The sequence below is a fragment of the Dipteris shenzhenensis genome, chromosome 2 (assembly GCF_047967505.1).
Source record: "Dipteris shenzhenensis isolate YYH24624 ecotype China chromosome 2, Dip_SZ_1.0, whole genome shotgun sequence".
Lineage (NCBI taxonomy): Eukaryota > Viridiplantae > Streptophyta > Polypodiopsida > Gleicheniales > Dipteridaceae > Dipteris > Dipteris shenzhenensis.
In genome coordinates this window covers 61233395-61259891 of record NC_141597.1, presented here as the reverse complement: position 1 = coordinate 61259891, position 26497 = coordinate 61233395, and the positions used below count along the sequence as shown (strand labels likewise).

The 26497-nt window shown below is 39.5% G+C and overlaps 1 protein-coding gene and 3 pseudogenes across 1 annotated transcript; 3 read left to right on the top strand and 1 right to left on the bottom strand.

Moving 5' to 3' along the window:
* Nucleotides 1–1861: 1861 nt before the first annotated feature.
* LOC147905098 (putative germin-like protein subfamily 1 member 12 pseudogene) lies at nt 1862–2635 on the top strand (annotated as a pseudogene).
* A 5510-nt stretch (nt 2636–8145) lies between these two features.
* On the bottom strand, nt 8146–9953 carry LOC147905097 (uncharacterized; annotated as a pseudogene).
* Nucleotides 9954–11758: 1805 nt separating this feature from the next.
* Nucleotides 11759–12702, top strand: LOC147905096 (uncharacterized; annotated as a pseudogene).
* Nucleotides 12703–24028: 11326 nt separating this feature from the next.
* Nucleotides 24029–24793, top strand: LOC147905095 (germin-like protein subfamily 1 member 17). Its single transcript, XM_087393291.1, has one exon. It carries the CDS (start codon nt 24029–24031, stop codon nt 24791–24793), a length of 765 nt encoding a protein of 254 aa, XP_087249417.1.
* Nucleotides 24794–26497: the final 1704 nt, after the last annotated feature.

The window sequence follows — 26497 nt, the reverse complement described above, 5'->3', positions numbered from 1 at the left end:
TTGTAGTGCCTTCTATCTTTAAAATTTAAACAATGGCATTTTGGAAATCTCTCTTATGAACCCACATGGTAGGGACCACTTAAGGTCTTATAATAGAGATATGGATGAAGGTAGCATATACGAGAATCAGATCTCGATGGAAATAAACAATAAATTACAAGAAGTGGGTTACATGACATACATTTATATTGAAACTAAAAACATGGATGATGTGATTATGAATGCACATTGTAAATTTCTATATTTATGGAAAAGCAAGGGAGAATGGACACTTTAACAAATACTAGTATATTCTTAATTATGGGAAGGATGGATTTTGTGCTTCCAAACAATAATCAATGCACTCTCCAACTCAATTGAAAGTAGGCTACCTACCGCAAAAGACCATTGAATAACAAGTAAGGTAGAATCTTTAGGATGGCTACTCTACTTATACCTATGCAAGTAGCCAAAAAACATTACCCAATCTTAGGATGCTTATAACCCCTAAAAAATGCAAAGGAGATGCAAAGTAGGAGTACATTCTAGACTTCTTTTTTAAAGCCCCCCTTTCAATCAAGAGCCATTTTACTAATGCTCCTTGAGGTTCGTCATTCATCACTCTTACATATCAAAGAATACTTTACCACAAAGAATATTATTTGCAATGTTAATATCTCCATGTTGGAGTCTAAGTGTATGTGAGATAGTGAAATAAGCTAGGGGTAGAGTCATACACCCTATTAAATGTCACTTGTTCTCTAGTAGACAAACTTTGATCATTTTTTTAAACAATATTAGAATGGCATAAGAAAATAAATAGAAGTGTTCTTGTGCGCAACGAATGATACATAACTTATTGGACTTGAAGCGACATGGTGTATTTATATTATTTTTAAAATTTATAAATGATCAATACATTGTACATATGAGAGCTTGAGTAGGTCATGCAGTTTGCATGGGCGTTTGTCACTCATCTTCTACGAGACTATATAAAAGCATACTTATGAGTAACCACATGGTTAAACACGTCAACCTAATAGAATCATTTTTTTGTGATTAATAAATTTTTGTCACACCCCTTTGAGCATCCCAAATGTTCAACTCAGGTTATCACTTATCAAGCTACTTCCCCATCCCTTAAGGATCTTTGAAGGCAACCATGGACGATCAATTCAAATTGCCCTCTCGCTGAATTAACAAAGAAATTATTTTAAGTGTTTGACTAGTACACAGCTACCTAGCTTAACAACAATAATATTGTAGTCCATGTTCTTGATATAGATCGATACCTTGTAGTACTAGCCTTCTATCTTTAAAATTTAAACAATAGCATTTTGAAATCCTCTCTTATGAACCCACATGGTAGGGACCCTTAAGGTCTTATAATAGAGATATGGATGAAGGTAGCATATACAAGCATCACATCTCGATGGAAATAAACAATAAATTACAAGAAGTGGGTTACCTGACATACATTTATATTGAAACTAAAAACATGGATGATGTGATTATGAATGCACATTATGAATTTCTATATTTATGGAAAAGCAAGGAAGAAAGGACACTTTAACAAATACTAGTATATTCTTAATTGTGGGAAGGATGGATTTTGTGCTTCCAAACAATAATCAATGCACTCTCCAACTCAATTGAAAGTAGGCTACCTACCACAAAAGAGTAATGAATAACATTACCTACTCTACTTATACCTATGGAAGCCGCCAAAAAACATTACCCAATCTTAGGATGCTTATAACCCCCAAAAAATGCGAACGAGATGGAAAGGAGGAGTAAATTCTAGACTTCTTTTTGAAGTAAGTATGAGTCCCTCATCAGCAATAGACACTATGCCCCTGATTGCCTCCATTGTGCTGTCACCATGGCTTGCACCTTCTCTCGAGCTTGCAAGAACATGGCTATTGGGGTGATGCTCGTCATGATAGTGGCGTGCTGGTCATGTGCTGCGGATCCCGACCCCTTGCAGGACTTCTGTGTGGGTCTGCCACCCGGTTCTCCCTTGGGCATCTTCGTCAATGGCTTGTTTTGCAAAACTCCAAGTCTCCAAGCATGGTCTCCGCATGAGACTTCAAATCCGATGTTCTGGAGAACGCAGGCAACACCACCAATGGCCTTGGCTCCAACGTCACCATTTGCCGATGCCTTCACCTTCCCTGGAATCAACATGCAGGGTGTCGCCTTTGCTCGTATCGACTTCGCCCCTAACTATGGCCTTAATCCTCCTCACATCCACGCGCGTTCCAGTGAAATCCTGTGGGTAGCTCAGGGCACCCCCTACGTGGGATTTGTCGACACGAACTACACACTGTATGCCCAGATACTAACCGCTGGCGAGATCACTGTTTTCCCAAGAGGCACCCTCCACTTCCAGATCAACTTGGCTGCTGAACCTGCACTCGCTTTCACCTCGTTTTCCAGCCAGAACCCGGGCATATTGCATGTACCCCACGCCCTCTTTGCTTCCTCTCCGCCTATTGAAGACGAGGTGCTGGAGGTGGCTTTTGGCATCGACGAAGACGAAGTCACGGGTCTTGTCAACAGCGTTGCTTGCACTCTTCGCTCGATCGCAGGACCGTGTGTAAGCTCCCATGGTCTTGGTGATCTCAAGCCGCATGTGAAGCGTAACGTGGTATAGCGATATAGAGCACCATACATAATCCAATCCGGGCCATCATTTTATAATGTGCAGGTGGTTATGCCTGGTGTTAAATGCTAGTATCGATGCAGCTGTGAGCAGCAAACTAGACGAGTATTTTGCTTTTGAGCCCCACTTGAACGCCGTCAATGAACTCTAAGAAGTAATAAAACTTACCTTTAAAGTTGGCTAAACGACTTGCCTAGCATGAATGAGCTTTTTATCTTATCTTACTGTTCATAATTTGTAACATGCAACATGTCACCCAAGGAAGGCTCCATGTGGCAAGTGGAGTAGCTTGAGCTGTGTGAAGAAGGAAGGGAGTTGTGGTGCAATGCAAAAGCACTGGATGGTTTAACAACACTGTATTGATGGTTTAACAACACTCCACGAGCGAATTGATAGCTCAAATTTAAAATGTGAATGTATATCTCTTTCTTTTTTCCCAAGGGCACTGTTGTCTATAGTTGCATGGCATGCTTTTATGTGCTTGCATTACCCCTTGCATCTTGCACAGCATTCATGGGATTTCTTGTTGGACATTACATTACCATTTTGTTCAGGGGATTGTTGCATATGGTGTGCCTAGGACGCATTGCATGGGAGGGATTGCATTCTTTTGGACAGGTTATCAAAGGCATCATGTTGTGATGATGTTTTATGATATCTATGCCTTGGATCAGCTAGCCCATGGATACATGGATGATATTTATTGGTTTAGGGTTATGTCAATATGGCATCTTGATTGTCACTCGATATGTTTAGGCATGATGGATTCTATCATGAGACACATAAGGTAGATTGCCACCTATACTCCATGATGTTGTGGATTTCACGATTATGACTTATGTCGATCCTCGGGGGGGTCACTATCTATAAACCCTCTATATCACGTGCGTTCAAGGCCTATATTTAAAGTCCCTTATCTGTAAAAAATTTCATTAATAAAATGTACCCCTTTTCTATACAAATCTGTAAATTTTTTCCAAAACTATTTTAAATAGTCCCTTATGTATATTTATTTCTGTAAATTTTAGAAATTAAAAAAATCCTTCTGTTGAACTCACGTGATAGGGTTACATATGATGAGTGACCCCCCCGAGTGTCGATCGTATGACTAATGTTGTCATGATGCATTATTGTGATATTTGAGACTTTGGTGATGGTAGCAGTGGATTCATGCTTGTCTTATACAAATTATCTATATATGTGCTTCATATGGTGGCATGGGTCATGGATGTCCTTATATTTACCTTGATGATATTCCACTACAATGGCATGCATGTGTTTTGGTGACATTGGGGTAGATGGGCCATGATTACATGGGTTTGATTGTTATCTTTTACATATTTTATTTTATGTGACATGGCAGATGGACTGCAATCATGGGGTTTTTGTAATAAGCCTATAGAGCTCCGTGAGGACTACACTTCTGCTTTTTACAGCATGTCAATCCAATGTCATTGCGCATAGATTTCTAGGGAATGGTGATTTCACTATTCTCGGCTATTTAAAGTGGCATGGCTATCAGTGGTACCAAGATAGCCTAGATGATGGATTTTTTGGCACAAGATTGTTTTTTTAGTTGAGTAGTTCACTTTTTCTTTTGACAGTACCTCAATCCAAGGTTGTATGTGAAAGTTATGGTCCAAGATATAGTGTGGATGAGACATTGATGACTTTTTGACACCATTGGTGCGACTGTCTCATGGATTTTCCATGGGGCCGTGTGGTTGATGGATCACTCAATTATGTGCAGTGGATGCCATGGTCTTGTGTCTGCTTGACGATGGAGAGATTTTGCCCCGTAATTTAGAATGCACCTCTTCTTGGCCAAAAAACCCCACCGTTTTAAGCAGGGAAAAATGCATGCCATTATCTTGTGATTTAAATAATAATAATATCCTTTATCTAATTTTATTGGACCCCCTAATCTCCTTCCAATTTTAACCTAAGCACCCCCATATCTACCCCCTTACCCTCTCTACGACACACACCACCCCTCACCTACCTATCAGCTAATTGAGCCCACGTATCCCTTCCTCCTCTCCTCCTAGCCTCCCTAGCCTAACCTTCCTATTTCCCCCCTTCTCTCCTCCCCTTTGGCTACTCCTCCCTTTCCTCCTCCTCCCTAGCCTAACCTCCTTAGTCCCCCCCCTTCCCTCCTCCCCTTTCCTCCTCCCTTTTTGGTTGCTCTCCCCCATTCCACCACCACCCATTCCTCCTCCCATCTCCTCCCTGCTTCCTCCTCCCTCCTTTTTCTTCCTTCTTCCTCATTCGTCATATTTTCCTCCTCCTCCTCCTTCCCCAACCCCCTCTTTCCCCCTCATTTGTTCTTCCTCCCCTCTTCTCGTTTGTCCTCCTCCACCTTCCTCCCTCCCCAACCTCCCTCTTTCCCCCTCTTTTTTTTCCCTTCCCCATCTCTCTCCATTGCCCCCTTTTGTTACAAAATTACCATCATAAAAAGGGTTAGAGAGGTATATGGTGTCTGAGTTGCTTGGGACTAAGGTTGGGACAACTATGAATGTTGCATCATCATTGAATAATGATTGTGTGCATGATTTTGGGATGAGTTGAAATGATGAAACATTGCACACACATGTATCGTACACATCACTAGGCATCATTTGTTGCATATTGCAAGAAGAACCCTCAAAAATAACCTCACCAACTACCATTATTTGGCATTGAGACTTCTCTACTCATTTTTTTCCTCCTCTATTTGCAACCATGCTTAGGTGATAGCTAGGCCTATATGGTACTTTGGTTCATGATGCTAGGAATACTTGCAACAATGACATTGACGTTGTGTTTGATGTGATGCACTAGTGGGATATACTTTCCCCTCCTCAAGAACATGGATAGATTGTGTGTGGGTTAGGTTCACCCTAGCACTTCACAGGTGCAACACACAATACCTATCCGAGATGATGCAAAACTTGTACACTCGAAACCATATGGCATGGATCCAAAATATGAAATGGTAGTCAAGGAGGAATTTAACAAATTACTTGATGTTGGATTCATTTACAAAACTGAGTATATGGAGTGGGTGTCACCCATAGTTATTGTTAGGAAGAAAAATGGAAAGATCAAAGTGTTTGTTGACCTTTAAAAAGTTAATGCTACCACTGTGTGTGACCATTATCCACTTCCATTCACAGAGCATGTACTCGAGAGAGTGGCAGGACATGAGGCCTATAGTTTCCTGGATGGGTTCTCTGGGTACAACCAAGTATCCATACACCCTAAGGATCAACACAAAATAGCTTATCGAAAAATGCCATTTGGCTTACCCAATGCCCCAACAACATTTCGAAGACTTATGGGCATAGCCTTTAAGGAGTGTCTTCAGATTTGGTTAGATATTTTTCTTGATGACCTATGCGTGTACTCCTGATGGATAGAACACTTGAAAATTTGCAAATGGTCTTAGATAGATGCCGTTTGTACAAGATTTCACTAAACCCACTGAAATGCCAACTTTGGGTTAGGCTCGATGTTATCTTGGGACATGTGGTATCTAAAAATGGGACCTTTCATGCACTTTAAAAAGATTAGATTGATTATGGAATTGCCCCCACGAACAAACTTGAAAGGAGTTCAAATATTTACCAAACATATGAGGTACTATCAGATTCATCTACATGTACGTTGAAATCGCATGTTCCTTATATCGATTGTTCATTTCATTTGAATGGACAAAAGAGTGCCAAAAGGCACATGATGCCTTAAAACATGCACTAGGGATTGCACCTATCCTTAGAACACCAAACACGGGTTTAAGCTTCCATGCTCACATTGATGCCTCAAATTTTGCTACAGGGTGTGTGTTTGTGCAACCTGGCGAAAGTTAGCTAGATCATCCCATATATTTTTCAAGTCACTAGTTGAATGAGGCTAAGAGAAGCTACACAACAATGGAATGAGAAAGCCTAGAAATGGATTATGTTGTAAAGAAATTTTGGCATTACCTACTAGCTAATAATTTTGTATTTTTCATAGATCATCACGCCTACTTTATCTTGTGAACAAACCATGCTTGATAGGATGCATCACTCGTTGGATGTTGATTCTAATGGAGTTTGACTTCACATTTGTAGTTAGGAAAGGGACAAACCATGTACTTGCAAATTATATGTCCAAAATTCCTAACGGTGAAGCTACAATTGGAGTTGAAGACGATTTTCTTGACGCACCATTATTCTTTATTGACTTATTACCAGAATGGGTAGAAGAGATATGCCATTATTTTGCCAATGGATTACCTAGTGGAATACCCTTATAAGGCAAGAGCATGGAGAGTGATTAGGGATGCATCCCTTATCAACTTATTGTGAGACAATTGTATAGAATAGAAAAAGATGGTATCGTAAGAACATGTGTTCGAGAGGATGAATTTCTCACCATCTTAGACGAAGCACATTCAAGTATAGTTGGCAAACATTTCATCGTAGAAACAACTACCAAAAAGGTGTGCACATTGGACAAACATTTCACCGTAGAAACAACTACCAAAAAGGTGTTGCAGGCCAGACTATAGTGGCCAACACTTTTGGAGATGCTGCAAAATTTTTTAAATGATGTGATCCCTATCAAAGGATAGCCAAACTATAGAATTGAGATAGAATGTCCCTAACTTCCAAGCTTACTTCTCAACCCTTTGAGAAGTGGGGAACTAACTTCATAGGTCCCATAATTTTGATTGACAAAGCAACGCAAGCCGGAATGCCCCTAAGTGCCAACCTTGCTTCTCAACCCTTTGAGAAGTGGACAATTGACTTTGTAGGTCCCATAAGTCAAGTTGCCAAAGCAACAAAAGCCAAATATATCACTGTGGTGATGGAGTATTTTACCAAATGGTAGAGGCTAGAACTACACAAAAGGCAGATGCACGATCCACTACCAAATTCTTGTATGAACAAGTTATATCTAGGTACGGTTGCCCATTGGAACTTGTGAGTAATAGAGGTTCACATTTCCTGAATAAGGTCATCACCCAACTCACAAGTGAACTTTTGAGCAGTCACAGAAAGTCTTCACCTTATTACTCTCAAGATAAGGGTCAAGAAAAAAATACAAACAAGACATTATGCATAATTTTGACCAAGGTAGTTGTAGCCAATCGTAATGACTGGGAACACAGGCTAATAGCCACGTTATGGGCTTACAGGACAGCATTCAAGGCCCCAACAAACCATACACCATTTAGTTTGGCCTTCGAGATGGAAGTGGTGATGCCCATAGAGTATTTGGTGCCAAGCTTGAGAGTAGCTATGAGACAAACATTTACCGAGGAAGCTCTAGTAGAAAAGTCGGTAGATTTGGAAAAGCTAGAACAAACCTACTGCCTATGGTATGAGAGTCGAGAAACTATGAAGGAAATAGTGGTTTGATAGAAATTTGAAAGATAAGGACTTGAATGAAGGAGACTTGGGTCTCTTGTTTAGCATGCATAACACAAAGGAAATTGAAATATGAAGGAATGGGACCTTATCGTGTGTTTAAAATTACACCACAAATATCATGCCATCTGGAGGAAGAATATTTGTAGACTGCCAAATGTGCTTCCAATCTTTTGCATGAAGTATTTGTGGAGGAATGTTACTCTTACTAGCAACATATTTAGGATGATCTGATGGGAGAAATCGATGATGATTATCAAATATGGTCTTACATAGACCGTCAGCATACTCATGTACTAACGAAGGGCCACAAACCGGACATGCATGTTTACCCAAAGTTTTCAAACCTATTAAAATATAAATAAAAGTTAGAATAATAAATTCAATAGTTATAATTAATATAACCAATAGTATTAGAGTAGAGAGGTCATTTGAATTCTTACTAGAACAATCGTTGTATCTTGGAAAGTCATACATTGTCCACATCAACACTGCTTTCAAGTCGAAGTGTCGAGAGGAGGGAGGCCTACTAACATCCACCACTGCAATACCTCTCCATAGTTCCTCCAACTCATCAATCAATGGTTCGAGGTAAACATCAATGTGCTTTACTTTATGTTTCCCTAGAATTAGAAGGGATAACATAAGATGTCCCTTCTTGATCACCATCGATGGTGGAACATTGTTATTCACCAATACAACTGGCCACATGCTGTATGCGGTACTTTTGAAACCAAATGGATCCACTCCATCCATACCTAGGCCAAGTTTCAAGTTTCTGGACTCTGTTTTAAAGTTGGGCCACTCATCTTCAATATGCTTCCAAGCAGGAGTGTCTGCGGGAATTCTCCACATGCCATCATCCGATCGATGTGTGGAATGCCATGACATGAGCTCAGCTATGGATTTGCACTTGAACATGTGTTTGATGTGAGGAATTATAGGAAAGTGTCGCAAGACTTTACGAGGTACATCAAAACTCTTCACATCTGTTCTATACCTTGCTTCACCACAAGTGGGACAATGTCGAGCCTCTTTATGCGTCCCACGAAAGAGAATGCAATCATTGACGCATGCATGTATGCGATCATAATCTAATCCTCCAAGAGATGTCACATAGCGCCTCGTTATGTCTCTTGAGGTTGGTAGTCTATTCCCCTTTGGAAGCATGTTTGATAATAGCCTGCATTTCATATCAACAATTAACGATTAAAACATATTGAGTTTTATTCATTGTGAAACCTTTAAGCACTAATTCAAATTAGAATGCTCACTTCAATAATGCGTCAAGACTTGCACTGCTCCATCCATAAACTGTCTGTAGATTTAGTAGTTTAAGTGAAGCACATAAAATAGAGAATGTGCACCCTTCAAATACCGGTGTTGATGAAGCCTTATAAAGATGTTCTTGATCCCATATCATCGTCGTCCATACCTTTGGGATCATCCCTAAAAATATGCCATACCATATCATCAAACACTTCCTCTTCCACGACTTCGTGGGGTGTAGGGCTATTGTCTTCCGTTTCCCACTCATCTCTGACAATAGATCCCGAAGCTCTAGCATCATCTCATCAATGCTTCGCATGCTCACGCTGAGCATAAGGCTGGTACCATGTTAGGGTGTGGGTTTGCATCCTACTCCAATTAGAGTATATATATTACAACTCCATTAATTTGGACACCATGAGTCATTTGGATACTATCAATTTACATCTACAGTTCACCTCTAAACCTGTTTGATTCCATTCTCCATACATGGAGATGTGATTCAAGGTAATTTGATGCGCTCGTACAATGCATCCTTGACATCGATTACACATACACTTGATTCTTTGTGCCAACCACATATTATGATTATGATGACGCATTGTCTCATCCCCACCAGAACTACTTGAGGAAGTTGATGACATCCTGCATACAAGATAATAAACACAAAATTACAATCAAATTTTTAATTGAAGTTTAGAGAGACTTTGTATCGCGTGTATAGGCGTAGTTAGATTGTGTAAAATCGCATGTACTAGCACGGCTACACTGTCTCAAAATGTGTGTGCATGCGGCTACCGAGCCGTCCTTTCATTTTCACTTCTTTCCTCTTCTTTGTCGCTACCAAATCTTCTCTCATCCAACAGACAACAAAAGGCAAGTGCAAGGAAGATCACACGGGTGGAAGGAGCACACACGGGTGAAGGAAACCTCAGCACAAAGCACAAAGGCCAAAAAGAAGACTCACTTTTCTAGAGGTGAGTCAATTGTCCTTTGTCCTGTCTCTTTCCTTCCTTTTCTTTATGGAAATGTCTCTTTCTCTGATGCAGATGTCTCTCTCCTTTGTCCTCTTTCTTTCTCTGCACTTTCAATAATTGTTTGTGTATTGTTGCATACAAAAATTTCAGTTGGGGGTGGTGTTTTAAGGATGTTTGTCGGTAGTCGGCAATTTTTTTTGAAATGTTTTCGGTAGGGTGCATGTAGTAGCACGTGTATTTGTGCGTGTAGTTTGTATGCACAGTAGTTCATATGCACAGTAGTTCACACGAATATACATGCGTTTCTTGACGAACACATACATGCATTTTTTGACGGATGCATACACGCAAGTGTGCATAAATCTTAGTCTTCGTTTCATTTTTTGACGGATATATACACTTGTCTTAGTTTCACATTTCGTTTTTGTTCTTTGTTAGTTGCAAAGTGGATTCGTTATAAAATGAGAAAGATAGAAGAAATAAAGAAAGAAAGGGGAACGTAAGGGAAGATAAAGAAGAGAAGTTAGAGGGAAGAGAAGGAAGAGAAGGTAGGAAGAAGAGGGAAATAGAAGGTAAGGGAGTAAGGAAAAGAGGGGAAGAGAGGAAGAGGGGAAGAGAAGGTAGCAAGTAAGAGGGGAAGAGAAGGTAAGGGGAGAAGGTAAGGGAGTAAGGAAAAAAGAAGGTAGAAGTAAGAGGAGGAGATAATTAAAAGAAGGAAAGAAGTATAAGGGGAAAAGGTAAGGGAGTAAGGGGAAGAGAAGGTAAGAAGTAAGAGAAGGAGGTAAGGAAGAGGGAAATAGAAGGTAATGGAGTAAGTAAAAGTAAATGAATCAATGAGGATAGATCCTATGTTTTACATGCTATGTTTTTTTTTTGTGTGCAGATTCTTCATGGATCCAGGTTCTTCATCCGATCCATTTGCATACGGCATTTCATTCACGGAGATGCTAGCTCATTTTGGGCACCAACCTAGCCTAATAGATCTGATAGAGTATATGTATGCCCATCCCCGTCCTAGATTCCTTGGTATGGTCACCCCTCCCTTCCCGTGTGCCAATGTCATTCCACTGCCGCCTATGCCTATGAGTCCAACGAGACGGCATGCTTCTCCTCTCCCACCCCCATCAAGGAGACATACTCCTTCCTAGACACACTCATGCACACCCTCCCAGGTACTATCATGTTAGGGTTCACAGCCACCATCATGTACTCCCTCATAGCCACCGTCATGAATTGCGTCACATCTTCAGTCACATGCACGATCTCCCAGTCGTGACTCCACCTATAGTACAGAGCAGAGTAGACACCGCAATAGGGAGAGTGGGAGTGGAGGATGCGACGGGTGCTTTGGTGGGGGAAGTGGTAGGGCACACGGTGGGAAAGGAGTTAGAGGAGACAGTGCAGATGGGGAGGAGGTGAGAGAGGTAGAGGCAGTAATATACTATGATGTGACGAATAGGGGCAGGATAGTGATGGATGCGAGGGGGAAAGAGGTAATGGAGTATATGCATGGGGTAGTGTCAAATTTGTATAGAAATTGTTTTATTAAATTTAAAGATCAAAATAGTCGATTAGTTGGAGAGGTAATAGAGGTTGTACATAGCCGATACCCCAATCCCCCACATGCGACATTCTTAGATGTATGGGGAAGGACACGAATAAGGGAGATCTTAAGTAATAAAAGATCTCACACCTTAAGAAGCTCACGTATGATGATCGGGCAAATCAGGAGGCAGGTGGCTATCCCATGGAGAAACTTGCCACTACCCACAAACACGAGTGGAAGGAGGCAAAGAAATGAGCAAAAGGTGGTGTGAAGAGCAGGCAACATGTGGAGGCACGACGCATCCAGATGGAGACCATTGGATCTTTGCATTTTGAATCTGGAGGCATCGAGTCATGGGAGGTAGAGTTCGTAAGTATCTTGTCACCTTATTTGATTTTTTACTTAATTTATTGATTGTATAATTGTTTTAATCTTACAAATTGTGTTGATTATGTTACAGCAACGGGTTATGGGGAGGAAGCCCACAACCCACGAGACTACATATGCTCGCCAGCATAGCAGATGTGACACATGGGCCCTCTTTAGAATGTAGGGATGTATTACGAACACGTAGTTTGAGGAGGCCATGAGACCGTATGGTCGACAGGTACTTGAAAAATCTAAATGAATGATTTAGGTTTATTAAATTTTGAATTACATATAGATATACTTGTACATGATATCTTACTTGAACAGGCACAAGTTGCTGCACCTCTTAATGCTCTCGATGTTGAAGATCCACCTGCCTCCACCGTCGCTTCTCCTGCTCATGCTCCTGCTCTTGTTCCGCACTACACATCAGACATGTATACCGATGTGAGCACATCTAATACTAGAGGGAGTGGCTCGTCATCACCTGAGTTTGAGTAGTACTCAGACTCATAGTATCACATCCGTATTGTAGATGTGATTTTATATATATTTTTGAAACTGAAGCCATGGGCTTTTTTTGACAAACCAATTTGATTTTGTATATATTTGTTTATAATTTAAACCATGGGCTATTTCGACATATGGACTCCCTTGTATATATGTTTTTGCATAATGAAAGCCATGGATTTATTTTAGCACACCTCAAATTTTGATAGTATTGCATTCATGTTTGTCTTGAATCGTGTATTGATAATGTTTGCATTCGTGACGTTCTTGATTCATGTCCTCACAATGCAGAAAATGTTCTTTGTGGATGGTGCCATGCACCCAAAAAAAATTTCAGAGAGTGCTATTTGGTGCTGGAATGCTGGAATAGCATTCAAGCACTAAATAGCACTCTTTGGAATTTTTATTTTTGCTCTCTGTTCGCATGTATATGCGTGTAAGTCTATCAAGAGCGATCCTCTATTGCAAACGCATGTATTAGCATAGCAACACTGGTAAGACACTTGTATACACCCGTGTATAAATGCATTTGTGCTTCCTCATACACGCACTTTTACATGCATGTCTCTAGTCGCGATCATACATGAGCCCGCTACTTTTTTTTCACAAGTCATTTACCACAGCTAGCATCACGGCTATCAACCCGATCCCTTGTAGTGCACCTTCAATTAGTAAAAAATCAAGCCCTTTCCCATGCCACCTTTAATCACTCAACCTAAATTCAGGCAGCCTGGGCCAGCAGCTCAATGGCTGGCAATTTAGTACACACTATGCTATCAACTACCCGATGGCTCTATATAAATAATCATGAGCAAGATTTCCATGAAGCTGGAGAGTATTAAAGATCAATTTGCAAAGGGGAAGACCAAAGAAAGAAGTATCACCCAAAGGGGAGTATTTTGGAACAACTCTTATTTTAAAAGTATGGTTATCCTTAAACTTTTGAACATGGAGTGTCGCAAGGGGTGGGAAAAACTTTCATGTAAAAGAATTGGCACAACATTTGGCACCGATCGAGACATCTAGAAGCATATGGAGACGGATAGACTAAGTGTGCCATTATTCATTTCCTTCTTACAGTCATGATATGATGTCTATTACATTATGATAGATCTAGTGTTCGAGATGTTCGCAAGTTTTGTGTGTCCATGCTTGCACAATAGTAGATATATTGGCCTTCATTTGGGTAGAAATTATCTTCATTATGAGGAGTCAATGGGAATCAATGGGAGAGAGGTATAGGATCCTCTACTCTAGCTAAAAGTAGAGTGATTTCTTTAATGAGGATTTGTGATGCTCTCTCTTTTTTCATTTCTCTATCCATAGGATGATGTGGCATTTTAGATCACTGCTGCCATGGGATTTTTTCAACTACTGAGGCTCAGGATAGAGATCTTACTCTCCTACCAATTGTATAATTTATTTTGAATATGGAATAAATTACCATTGTAGTCACTCTCCAAATTGTAGTCACTCTTCACCATTCTCCAAGAGCTTGTTTGCTTTGCCCATGGGAATCTTGCTCTATATCCCATGGGAATCTGGCTCTATATAAATAATCATGAGCAAGATTTCCATGAAGCTGGAGAGTATTAAAGATCAATTTGCAAAGGGGAAGACCAAAGAAAGAAGTATCACCCAAAGGGGAGTATTTTGGAACAACTCTTATTTTAAAAGTATGGTTATCCTTAAACTTTTGAACATGGAGTGTCGCAAGGGGTGGGAAAAACTTTCATGTAAAAGAATTGGCACAACATTTGGCACCGATCGAGACATCTAGAAGCATATGGAGACGGATAGACTAGGTGTGCCATTATTCATTTCCTTCTTACAGTCATGATATGATGTCTATTACATTATGATAGATCTAGTGTTCGAGATGTTCGCAAGTTTTGTGTGTCCATGCTTGCACAATAGTAGATATATTGGCCTTCATTTGGGTAGAAATTATCTTCATTATGAGGAGTCAATGGGAATCAATGGGAGAGAGGTATAGGATCCTCTACTCTAGCTAAAAGTAGAGTGATTTCTTTAATGAGGATTTGTGATGCTCTCTCTTTTTTCATTTCTCTATCCATAGGATGATGTGGCATTTTAGATCACTGCTGCCATGGGCTTTTTTCAACTACTGAGGCTCAGGATAGAGATCTTACTCTCCTACCAATTGTATAATTTATTTTGAATATGGAATAAATTACCATTGTAGTCACTCTCCAAATTGTAGTCACTCTTCACCATTCTCCAAGAGCTTGTTTGCTTTGCCCATGGGAATCTTGCTCTATATCCCATGGGATGATGTGGAATTTTAGATGATTGCCGTGCCTTTTTTGTCCACATTGATGTGGGCTTGGGATAGAGTACTTTCTCTCCCACATATTGTATAACTTGTCTTGAAAGGAATAAATTAGCAATTTTGTATTAAAGAAATTTCTTGCCAAATTTTTTGCACATTACACTCTCTAGGCACTCTTCACCATTCTCGAATAAGTGCTTCCCCCATTTGTTAAGTTTCTTTCCACTATTTTTGCGTCATCTCTCCACTCCTCTTGTCCCTCCATCTTCCCAAAAGTTTTTCTTTGATTCTTCCTCTCATTTTGAATTTGTAAAGTTGAAACATGTGAATGCTTTTTGTCTAAAAAGGGGATAAACCTTTTGGGAGAAACATACCTATTTCCTCTTGCATTCTTCTTGATCTCATTCTTGTTTGCTTGCCTTATGTTTGTTGCTTGCCTCTTGCTTGCCTTTTGAAAACCATATTAGGAAATTAGGGAAAATCCTAATCCCCATTTTAACATGGGGACTCAAAAAATCATTTGAAGATTTTGTCAACATCCCTCATGTGACATATTATCGGAAAGATCTTCAAGAGTAGATTATAACTGTACACTCTTCATTGGCTTTGAGTTTTTACATGTGAGATACACCAAGAAGTATATTGAAATAATCTGATGCCATCTTTACTCTTTCCCTTCCTCCTCATATGTTGTATGCATATGCATATGCTTTGAACCTCTTCCCCTTCCCCTTGCCTCTTCCATGTTCCTTGTTCCTTCCCTCTTCCCCTATGCTCTCCACTCTTCCGTCTTCTCATATGCATATGCATATGTTATCATCTACCCTCTTTCCTCATCCCTCTCTGCTCCTCATATGCATATCCATATGTTACCCCATGTCATCTTCCCTCTTCCCTCTTCTCATATTCATATGCTATCCTCTACCCTCTTCCCTCTTCTCATATGCATATACCTCTTCCCTTCCCCTACCCTCTTCCCTCTCCCTTTTTCCCTTCCCTCTTCCCCTTTCATACCCTCCTTCCCTCTTCCCTCTTCTCATATGCATATGCATATGCTATCCCTTATAAGATGCTATCTTCTACTCTCTTCCCTCTTCCTTTGGCTTCTCTCTTTCCCTTCCCCTATCCTCTTGCCTCTTCTCATATCTGATTATATACCCTACCCTCTTCCATCTTCCCTTCCCTTCTCTATTTTCCTTCCACTTCCCCTTCCCCTACCCTCCTCTCTTTCATCTTCCCTCTTCTCATTTGCATATACATAAGCTATCCCCTACGCTCTTCCCTCTTCCCCTTTCCTATTGTCTTTCCATATTGCTTCCCTATTGCCATTCCCTTATATCCTTCCCTCTTACCACTTTGGATCGACCAATGAGTTTCCCTCATCTAGATACTATATATCATCCAACAAACTAGCTCGGCCTCACCCCTCATTAATGAGGTCAAAGGCCTGGACTACTAGATGTGGCAGACAGAGGTAATTTAGGACACACTATGCTATCAGCTACTCGATGGCTCTATATAAATAATCATGAGCAAGATTTCCATGAAGCTGGAGAGTATTAAAGACCAATTTGCAAAGGGGAAGACCGAAGAAAGAAGAATCACCCAACGGGGAGTATTTTGGAACAACTCTTATTTTAAAAGTATGGTTATCCTTAAACTTTTGAACATGGAGTGTCGCAAGGGGTGGGAAAAACTTTCATGTAAAAAAATTAGCACAACATTTGGCACCGATCCAGACATCTAGAAGCATATGGAGATGGATAGACTAGCTATGCCATTATTCATTTCCTTCGTATAGTCATGATGTGATGTCTATTACATTATGATAGATCTAGTGTTTGAGATGTTCGCAAGTTTTGTGTGTCCATGCTTGCACAATAGTAGATATATTGGCCTTCATTTGGGTAGAAATTATCTTCATTATGAGGAGTCAATGGGAGAGAGGTGTAGGATACTCTACTCTAGCTAGAAGTAGAGTGATTTCTTTAATGAGGATTTGTGATGCTCTCTCTTTTTTCATTTCTCTACCCATAGGATGATGTGGCATTTCAGATCACCACTGCCATGGGCTTTTTTCAATTACTGAGGCTCAGGATAGAGATCTTACTCTCCTACCAATTGTATAATTTATTTTGAATATGGAATAAATTACCAATTTTTGTTTTAAAACTGCTCTCCAAAATTTTCACACATTGTAGTCACTCTTCACCATTCTCTAAGAGCTTGTTTGCTTTGCCCATGGGAATCTTACTCTATAGATTTTCATTTCTCTTCCCATGGAATGATGTGGAATTTTATACCATTGCCATGCCTTTTTTGTCCACATTGAAGGGCTTGGGATAGAGTACTTTCTCTCCCACATATTGTATAACTTGTCTTGATAGGAATAAATTAGCAATTTTGTATTTAAGAAATTTCTTGGAAAATTTTTTGCACATTACACTCTCTAGGAACTCTTCACCATTCTCGAATAGTTTATTTTCTCTGCATGTATCCTCCTTTCCAGGATTTGTCAAAAATCATCTATGTTACCATCCTCAAGAGGCCCAAATTTCTACCTTGCACAAATTGGGATCTCCTTGTTGTGCTAGTGAGCATGTTGTATCACATCTTGTCCTTCAAATGGCTAATTTTTAGCATTCAGTTTGTTTAAGATAATTAACCCGACCCGTACCCTAAATAAAACAATAATTTAGACCATCCGTTGGTTAACCCACTTGTTTTTGTTGTTCTCCAACTACTAGGCTAGTTCAGGACAATAACACTAAGTCCAAGCTAGCTTAATGGAAAATTAAATAATTGAAGTTTTTTTCTAAATAATTTCAATTCGAATGTTTTACGACATATACACTTACAATTTAGACATGAGGTACCTACTTCTAAACAGTAGGTAGCATTCATGTTACTATAAATTGAACCACCAAAATAGCTAATAGAATAGAGCAAAGCAAGCAAAGAAAGGAAGACAATAAATCCAACTTACCTAAAACAACAGAAAGGATTCAAGGAAGATGATGAGTGAAGTGAGCAAAGAAAGGGAGGGAATTCGAAAAGTGTGCGGAAGAAGAAGATGATGAGTACAACCCAAGTAAGGGAGGGAATTTGAAAAGTGTGCATAAGAAGAAGGTGTAAGAAAACAATACAATGTCTGTGCTCAACAGATAATAGGATCTCGTATGCAAGAGAGAAAAGTAGACAGTATGGAGAATCAAAATTTTGATTACTGTAAAACTGATACAATAGATGGTGGTGCCTCCCAGCCGTGCGCTCCTATGTGAGAAGCTTCGATGGCATGCTAGAAATAATAGAGGACGGAGGCTGGATGCTAAGGAATCAGGGTTGCTATAGCGAGTGATGAATATGGGCTTCACGGGCTTGATCTTATATAGCCACGAGTCATAGTCGGTTAGACCCAATTGGGAGACCGACCAAGTCTGCCCAAAATGGCCGACTGGAGGTTGGGTCCCGAAATAGGCCACTGACCACACGATAGAACCGTGGCGTAGAATAGAGAAACTAACCTACAGTCACCATTCGGCCCAGAGCCATCTGGGATCATCTGGGGCTCCAAACGGTCCCCACAACCCAAGAGTGGGCTACCCCGAAAAATGCTACATCTACCCTGAATGTAGTCAGTCATGGGATGCCTTCCCGCACTTGCATATAGCCTAGTTGGTTGTGTGCCAATCTATTTGAAGCCATCCAGCCATCAGGCCACACATGGCCCCCATCTAGCATCCAAACCAGGACCTACCGGATAACCGAGCTACTCAAATGCCTTCTCCTCATATGGGGGGCTTACAAGTAGAGTTAGTTGGTTCTCGCATAGTTACACGAGAGTGGAGCATTGATATCTAACAGAAGGTACAAGGTAACACAAATTGTTTGACATCATATTCAAGATTTACTAGAGAGCAGGAGGTGTGAAATTTCAAAGTTTTAGGCGTGGCAAGTGCTTCCCTCCTTTGGCAATACACACCAACAGATTCGAAATGCTGATGGCACCTAATCAAGTGGAATTTGGCCTAAAATGATGAAAATAACTACTAGATCAAAGGACACAAGATTGTCTTTGATGCCATGGATTATGAATTACAATGACATTCTATATGCTCATCAGTCATATAGCAAGGAAGTGGCACATAGAAAAAAAAGAAATGAAAAGTATCAAATGGTGTTGGATTTAGTAAAAGATATTTGCACCTTCATGAATTGAGTATGATCAAACCCATTCATTCTAGGGTGAAATTGGATACCAATTTCACCAAATTTCAATGTTTCAAAGCCATTGTGCAATAGTGCCACAAGTCTAAATTCCATTTTTCAATCCATTCTTTTTTTCATCACATTGAGAGAAATTTATGTTCTCAATTGGATTTGTCCTTTGGTTGAGCAAAATCTCACGTAGTGTACTTTAGTATGATTACTTGGTTTCATGTATGTGCACAATAAATTCTTGATGTTTTTGCATAAGTTCTCATAACATATACTATTTAAAACATATGCCACATAGAATTGGCAACAATATCATGATCTGAAATCTTAACTCTATGTTTTCTTGGCCTCATCCTAAAGATTAGAATGTGTACTACTACTTGGATTCCAAGTTAAATGTCAAAATCCATTGAGCAATGTATAAGTTATGGGCAGAGCAAGTTACCTATATACAAAAAATGTCCTAAACCTCACCAAAAATGGCTAGACCCAAGCTTGCATTGACCCAAAAGGATGCAAGTTTGACAATAAGTACATGCTACGATGCATGCACAATGTGTTGAAACATCGTTGGTCTGAGATTCGAGATGTAGTATGCAAAGGAAGAGAAAAGATGATACATGTGATGAATAAAGATTGGAATTGTGCCAAGAAAGAGTACCATAGGGATCCGCACAAGCGAGATTAGTAGTGCAAGGCAAAGTAGGTAGCCATGCAAACCAGAGGGTTTTGTATCTCATGAGTGGTGACAAGACAGCATTGCGAGCTTGGATGGTAAGTGTTTCTTTCATGAACATTGATGCAAGCTTTTCTTTTCTTATTTGGATTTAAATGTGTTTTCAATTTGATTTGGGTTTAATGTAGCTTGAGGTGTTTGGACACTTTCCTAGGGAGGATAAGTGTTGGTTGGCATATGAGAAGAGGGCGAATGCATTGTTCACCAACCTCGATGAGGACAGCAAGCCAATTGATTGGGGGAAGGTTGTAGAGCATCGAGTAAGTATCCCATCCTCTTTGATCTCAAGCTTGTTGCTTTCCAATTATGCTTTCATAAAGTTCAGTAGTATGCTAAAGCATGTGCCTCTCTTGTTCGTAGGAAATTCCCCTACCTTTTGACGATGGAGCAGATGTGGACAAGAGTCAAGGGGAGGGTGAGGGTTAAGGCATGGACCAAGAAACATCAAGGCGCAATGAGGCGAATGAAGATAATGAGGATAATGATTAGATTTAGACATGTAAAAATGTAGATGTACCACCCAGGGGCCTACTTTGCCATGAGATCATTTTGCAATTGCTTGTATACACATAACAATTGCAACATTTTTTGGTGTCCCTCATGGCCATGCTGCCACTTTGTGCATCGCAAATGAGATTTTTTGTAGCTCTCATGGCCGCACTAGCATTTTCTACATCCATGATTGCATGAAGACAAAGTAATATGATGTTTTTTTTTACATAATATCTCTATCTATCTCTCATTTCAACGTCACAATATACTATCAACAACTCTATTTGCAGTATGAATGGAACAATTGGAAACTGTGCATCCTTGGGTAGAATGTGGATGGTTCAACAACATTTTGTCCAATCTTTTTCTCTTTCCAAAATTAACAACGTCAGTATTTTCCTTTGGTATATCGTTGATATACCAACAGAAATATTGACTGACTGACATACTGACCTATTATAGATGTACAAATTTTGACGCTCATACCAACACATCAATTCAAATGACCATATCGACGTTTTGGGACTTAGAGAAAAATTGATTTCTTCATATTTTCCATTGGAATATACGTCAAAAACTAGTGTATACCTTGTAGATGGATGAAGGTAGCATATACGAGAATCAGATCTGGATGGAAATAAACAATAAATTACAAGAAGTGGGTTACGTGACATACATTTATATTGAAACTAAAAACATGGATGATGTGATTTGAATGCACATTGTGAATTTCTATATTTATGGAAAAGCAAGGAAGAATGGACACTTTAACAAGTACTAGTATATTCTTACTTGTGAGAAGGATGGATTTTGTGCTTCCAAACAATAATCAATGTACTCTCCAACTCAATTGAAAGTAGGCTACCTACTGCAAAAGACCATTGAATAACAAGTAAGGTAGAATATTTAGGATGGCTCCTCTACTTATACCTATGCAAGTAGCCAAAAAACAGTACCCAATATTAGGATGCTTATAACCCCCAAAAAATGCAAAGGAGATGCAAAGTAGGAGTACATTCTAGACTTCTTTTTTAAATCCCCCCTTTCAATCAAGAGCCATTTTACTAATGCTCCTTGAGGTTCGTCATTCATCACTCTTACATATCAAAGAATACTTTACCACAAAGAATATTATTTGTAATGTTAATATCTCACTAATATGGCACAATGAGATTAGATTCTAGAAATGTTGAAGTGTATACCTTGTAGATGGATGAAGGTAGCATATACGAGAATCAGATCTGGATGGAAATAAACAATAAATTACAAGAAGTGGGTTACGTGACATACATTTATATTGAAACTAAAAACATGGATGATTTGATTTGAATGCACATTGTGAATTTCTATATTTATGGAAAAGCAAGGAAGAATGGACACTTTAACAAGTACTAGTATATTCTTAATTGTGAGAAGGATGGATTTTGTGCTTCCAAACAATAATCAATGTACTCTCCAACTCAATTGAAAGTAGGCTACCTACTGCAAAAGACCATTGAATAACAAGTAAGGTAGAATATTTAGGATGGCTCCTCTACTTATACCTATGCAAGTAGCCAAAAAACAGTACCCAATATTAGGATGCTTATAACCCCCAAAAAATGCAAAGGAGATGCAAAGTAGGAGTACATTCTAGACTTCTTTTTTAAATCCCCCCTTTCAATCAAGAGCCATTTTACTAATGCTCCTTGAGGTTCGTCATTCATCACTCTTACATATCAAAGAATACTTTACCACAAAGAATATTATTTGTAATGTTAATATCTCACTAATATGGCACAATGAGATTAGATTCTAGAAATGTTGAAGTGTATACCTTGTAGATGGATGAAGGTAGCATATACGAGAATCAGATCTGGATGGAAATAAACAATAAATTACAAGAAGTGGGTTACGTGACATACATTTATATTGAAACTAAAAACATGGATGATGTGATTTGAATGCACATTGTGAATTTCTATATTTATGGAAAAGCAAGGAAGAATGGACACTTTAACAAGTACTAGTATATTCTTAATTGTGAGAAGGATGGATTTTGTGCTTCCAAACAATAATCAATGTACTCTCCAACTCAATTGAAAGTAGGCTACCTACTGCAAAAGACCATTGAATAACAAGTAAGGTAGAATATTTAGGATGGCTCCTCTACTTATACTTATGCAAGTAGCCAAAAAACAGTACCCAATATTAGGATGCTTATAACCCCCAAAAAATGCAAAGGAGATGCAAAGTAGGAGTACATTCTAGACTTCTTTTTTAAATCCCCCCTTTCAATCAAGAGCCATTTTACTAATGCTCCTTGAGGTTCGTCATTCATCACTCTTACATATCAAAGAATACTTTACCACAAAGAATATTATTTGTAATGTTAATATCTCACTAATATGGCACAATGAGATTAGATTCTAGAAATGTTGAAGTCTGTGTATGTGAGATAATGAAATAAGCTAGGGGTAGAGTCATACACCCTATTAAATGTCACTTGTTCTCTAGTAGACAAACTTTGATCGCTTTTTTTTTACAATATTAGAATGGCATAAGAAAATAAATAGAAGTGTTCTTGTGTGCAACAAATGATACATAACTTATTGGACTTGAAGCAACATGGTGTATTTAAATTATTTTTAAATTTTATAAATGATCAATACATTGTACATATGAGAGCTTGAGTAGGTCATGCAGTTTGCATGGGCGTTTGTCACTCATCTTCTACGAGACTATATAAAACCATACTTATGAGTAACCACATGGTTAAACACGTCAACCTAATAGAATCATTTTTTTGTGATTAATAAATTTTTATCACACCCCTTTGAGCATCCCAAATGTTCAACTCAGGTTATCACTTGTTAAGCTACTTCCCCATCCCTTATCTTTGAAGGCAACCACGGACTATCAATTCAAATTGCCCTCTCGTTGAATTAATTACAAAGAAATTATTTTAAGTGTTTGACTAGTACACAGCTACCTAGCTTAACAACAATAATATTGTAGTCCATCTTCTTGATATAGATCGATACCTTGTAGTGCCTTCTATCTTTAAAAGTTAAACAATAGCATTTTGAAAACCTCTCTTATGAACCCACATGGTAGGGACCACTTAAGGTCTTATAATAGAGATATGGATGAAGGTAGCATATACAAGCATCATATCTCGATGGAAATAAACAATAAATTACAAGAAGTGGGTTACGTGACATACATTTATATTGAAACTAAAAACATGGATGATGTGATTATGAATGCACATTGTGAATTTCTATATTTATGGAAAAGCAAGGAAGAAAGGACACTTTAACAAATACTAGTATATTCTTAATTGTGGGAAGGATGGATTTCGGCTTCCAAACAGTAATCAATGCACTCTCCAACTCAATTGAAAGTAGGCTACTTACCACAAAAGAGCAATGAATAACATTACCTCAATCTTAGGATGCTTATAACCCCCAAAAATGCGAACGAGATGGAAAGTAGGAGTAAATTCTAGACTTCTTTTTGAAGTAAGTATGAGTCCCTCATCCGCAATAGACACTATGGCTTACACCTACCCTGATTGCCTCCATTGTGCTGTCACCATGGCTTGCACCTTCTCTCGAGCTCGCAAGAACATGGCTATTGGGGTGATGCTCGTCATGATAATGGCGTGCTGGTCATGTGCTGCGGATCCCGACCCCTTGCAGGACTTCTGTGTGGGTCTGCCACCCGGTTCTCCCTTGGGCATCTTCGTCAATGGCTTGTTTTGCAAAAATCCAAGCATGGTCTCCGCGTCAGACTTCAAATCCGATGTTCTGGTGAACGCAGGCAACACCACCAATGGCCTTGGCTCCACCGTCACCATTGCCGATGCCTTCACCTTCCCTGGAATCAACATGCAGGGTGTCGCCCTTGCTCGTATCGACTTCGCCCCTAACTATGGCCTTAACCCTCCTCACATCCACGCGCGTTCCAGTGAAATCCTGTGGGTAGCTCAGGGCACCCTCTACGTGGGATTTGTCGACACCAACTACACACTGTATGCCCAGATACTAACCGCTGGCGAGATCACTGTTTTCCCAAGAGGCACCCTCCACTTCCAGATCAACTTGGCTGCTGAACCTGCACTCGCTTTCGCCTCGTTTTCCAGCCAGAACCCGGGCATATTGCATGTACCCCAGGCCCTCTTTGCTTCCTCTCCGCCTATTGAAGACGAGGTGCTGGAGGTGGCTTTTGGCATCGACGAAGACGAAGTCACGGGTCTTGTCAACAGCGTTGCTTGCACTCTTCGCTCGATCGCAGGACCGTGTGTAAGCTCCCATGGTCTTGGTGATCTCAAGCCGCATGTGAAGCGTAACGTGGTATAGCGATATAGAGCAATCCGTGTTATGCCTGGTGTTAAATGCTAGTATCGATGCAGCTGTGTGCAGTAAACTATACGAGTATTTTTGCTTTTGAGCCCCACTTGAACGCCGTCAATGAACTCTAATAAGTATTAAAACTTACCTTTAAAGTTGGCTAAATGACTTGCCTAGCATGAATGAGCTTTTTATCTTATCTTATCTTATCTTATCTTACTATTCATAATTTATAACGTGCAACATGTCACCCAAGGAAGGCTTCATGTGGCAAGTGGAGAAGCTTGAGCTGTGTGAAGAAGAAAGGGAGTTGTGGTGCAGTGCAAAAGCTTTGATGGTAACACTATATTGATGGTTTAACAACACTCCACGAGCGAATTGATGGCTCAAATTTAAAATGTGAATGTATATCTCTTTCTTTTTCCCCATTGCACTATGCATCCTTTCCTTCTTTTGTGGTATGCTCAAGCCTAGGCAATTTCGCATTGGTTTACAAGATGTGTGTTGGCTTTTGGCCATGAAACTGTTGAGAGAGAGTTAGCGATGGGGCGCTCCTTAGCAGGGCCAAAAACAAAGCAATGAAGCTAAAGAGAACTAAGGTAAGTTATTCAAATAAATTTCAGGACCAAAGGAATAGTTAAAGGTTCCTCATATTAGCGAAATGATGCATGACTCAAAAGCAAATAAAGCTACTATACTGAGTCACGTGACCAAGAAAAATATATATAATCCTTTCCTGAATCAGGATCAATCACATCAAGGAAAAAATAAAAATTATCAGACATTCAATTTTTTTACGTAGAACTTGAAATTTTGCCTCAAAACCTTATGCATACAACAACCACAAACTGGAAAGATCGTCAATCATCCAAAAACTAGAGATCATATCGGACGCCTTCAAATGTCACTTCTAGAGTAAGCGAAATTGTTAGTTTGCCAATTAGCAGACGTTGTAAGCCAGGTATCAATGAGCATTGGCATAAATGGGATAGTATACAACTTGCAGAATAACTACATATGTGAGAAACACATCAGTAGAGTCTTGAAGAATGAAGATAACATGCATCCTCAAATTTGATCAAAGAAGCCTTTACACGCAGCAACCAAAAATCACATATGCACATGTATATGCATATTAGAATGGAGTTTTTCCAACCATTGCCAGTCAATATATAGACCGAAAGGGTCATCTCAAGGTTACTAGCTATTCTTGACAAAGGATTAATGGCCATACCCGATACTAAGCAAGAGCATGATACAACCCAATAGATAAACAATTACGTCACTCTTGACAATCAATTAAGTGCCATCGATTAAGAACGCAAGTAAGAAGACCCATCTATGATGGGTTAGAGACCCGCTCCAGCAGGTCTCAAGGTTGAAATCCTAAGTTGCCTTTAATTTCAAAGAACAATATTTAGGTTTTTATCTCAATTTGAATGTTTTTTGGGAATTTTCGAATTGAGTCTTAGTTAAGCCTTAGCATGGGAAAAATGTTTTTAAAGTAATGCATCTCTCCATGCACTCATGCACGCATGTGCACACACACATAGGGACGCACACACATAGGGAGAGCATAATTCTAGCATGTCTGAGAAGTTCATCTTAGCTTACTATAAAATTTAAAATCATCTTACTACTCCTAATTTGTGAGGTGCCTTGTGGCACGAAATTGGCTTGCCACATGGCATCACCATAAGCAATTCAGCCCTC

Excerpts from the sequence above, each read along its gene's own strand:
- LOC147905095 (XM_087393291.1), top strand. The coding sequence starts at position 24,029 with ATGGCTTGCACCTTCTCTCGAGCTCGCAAGAACATGGCTATTGGGGTG.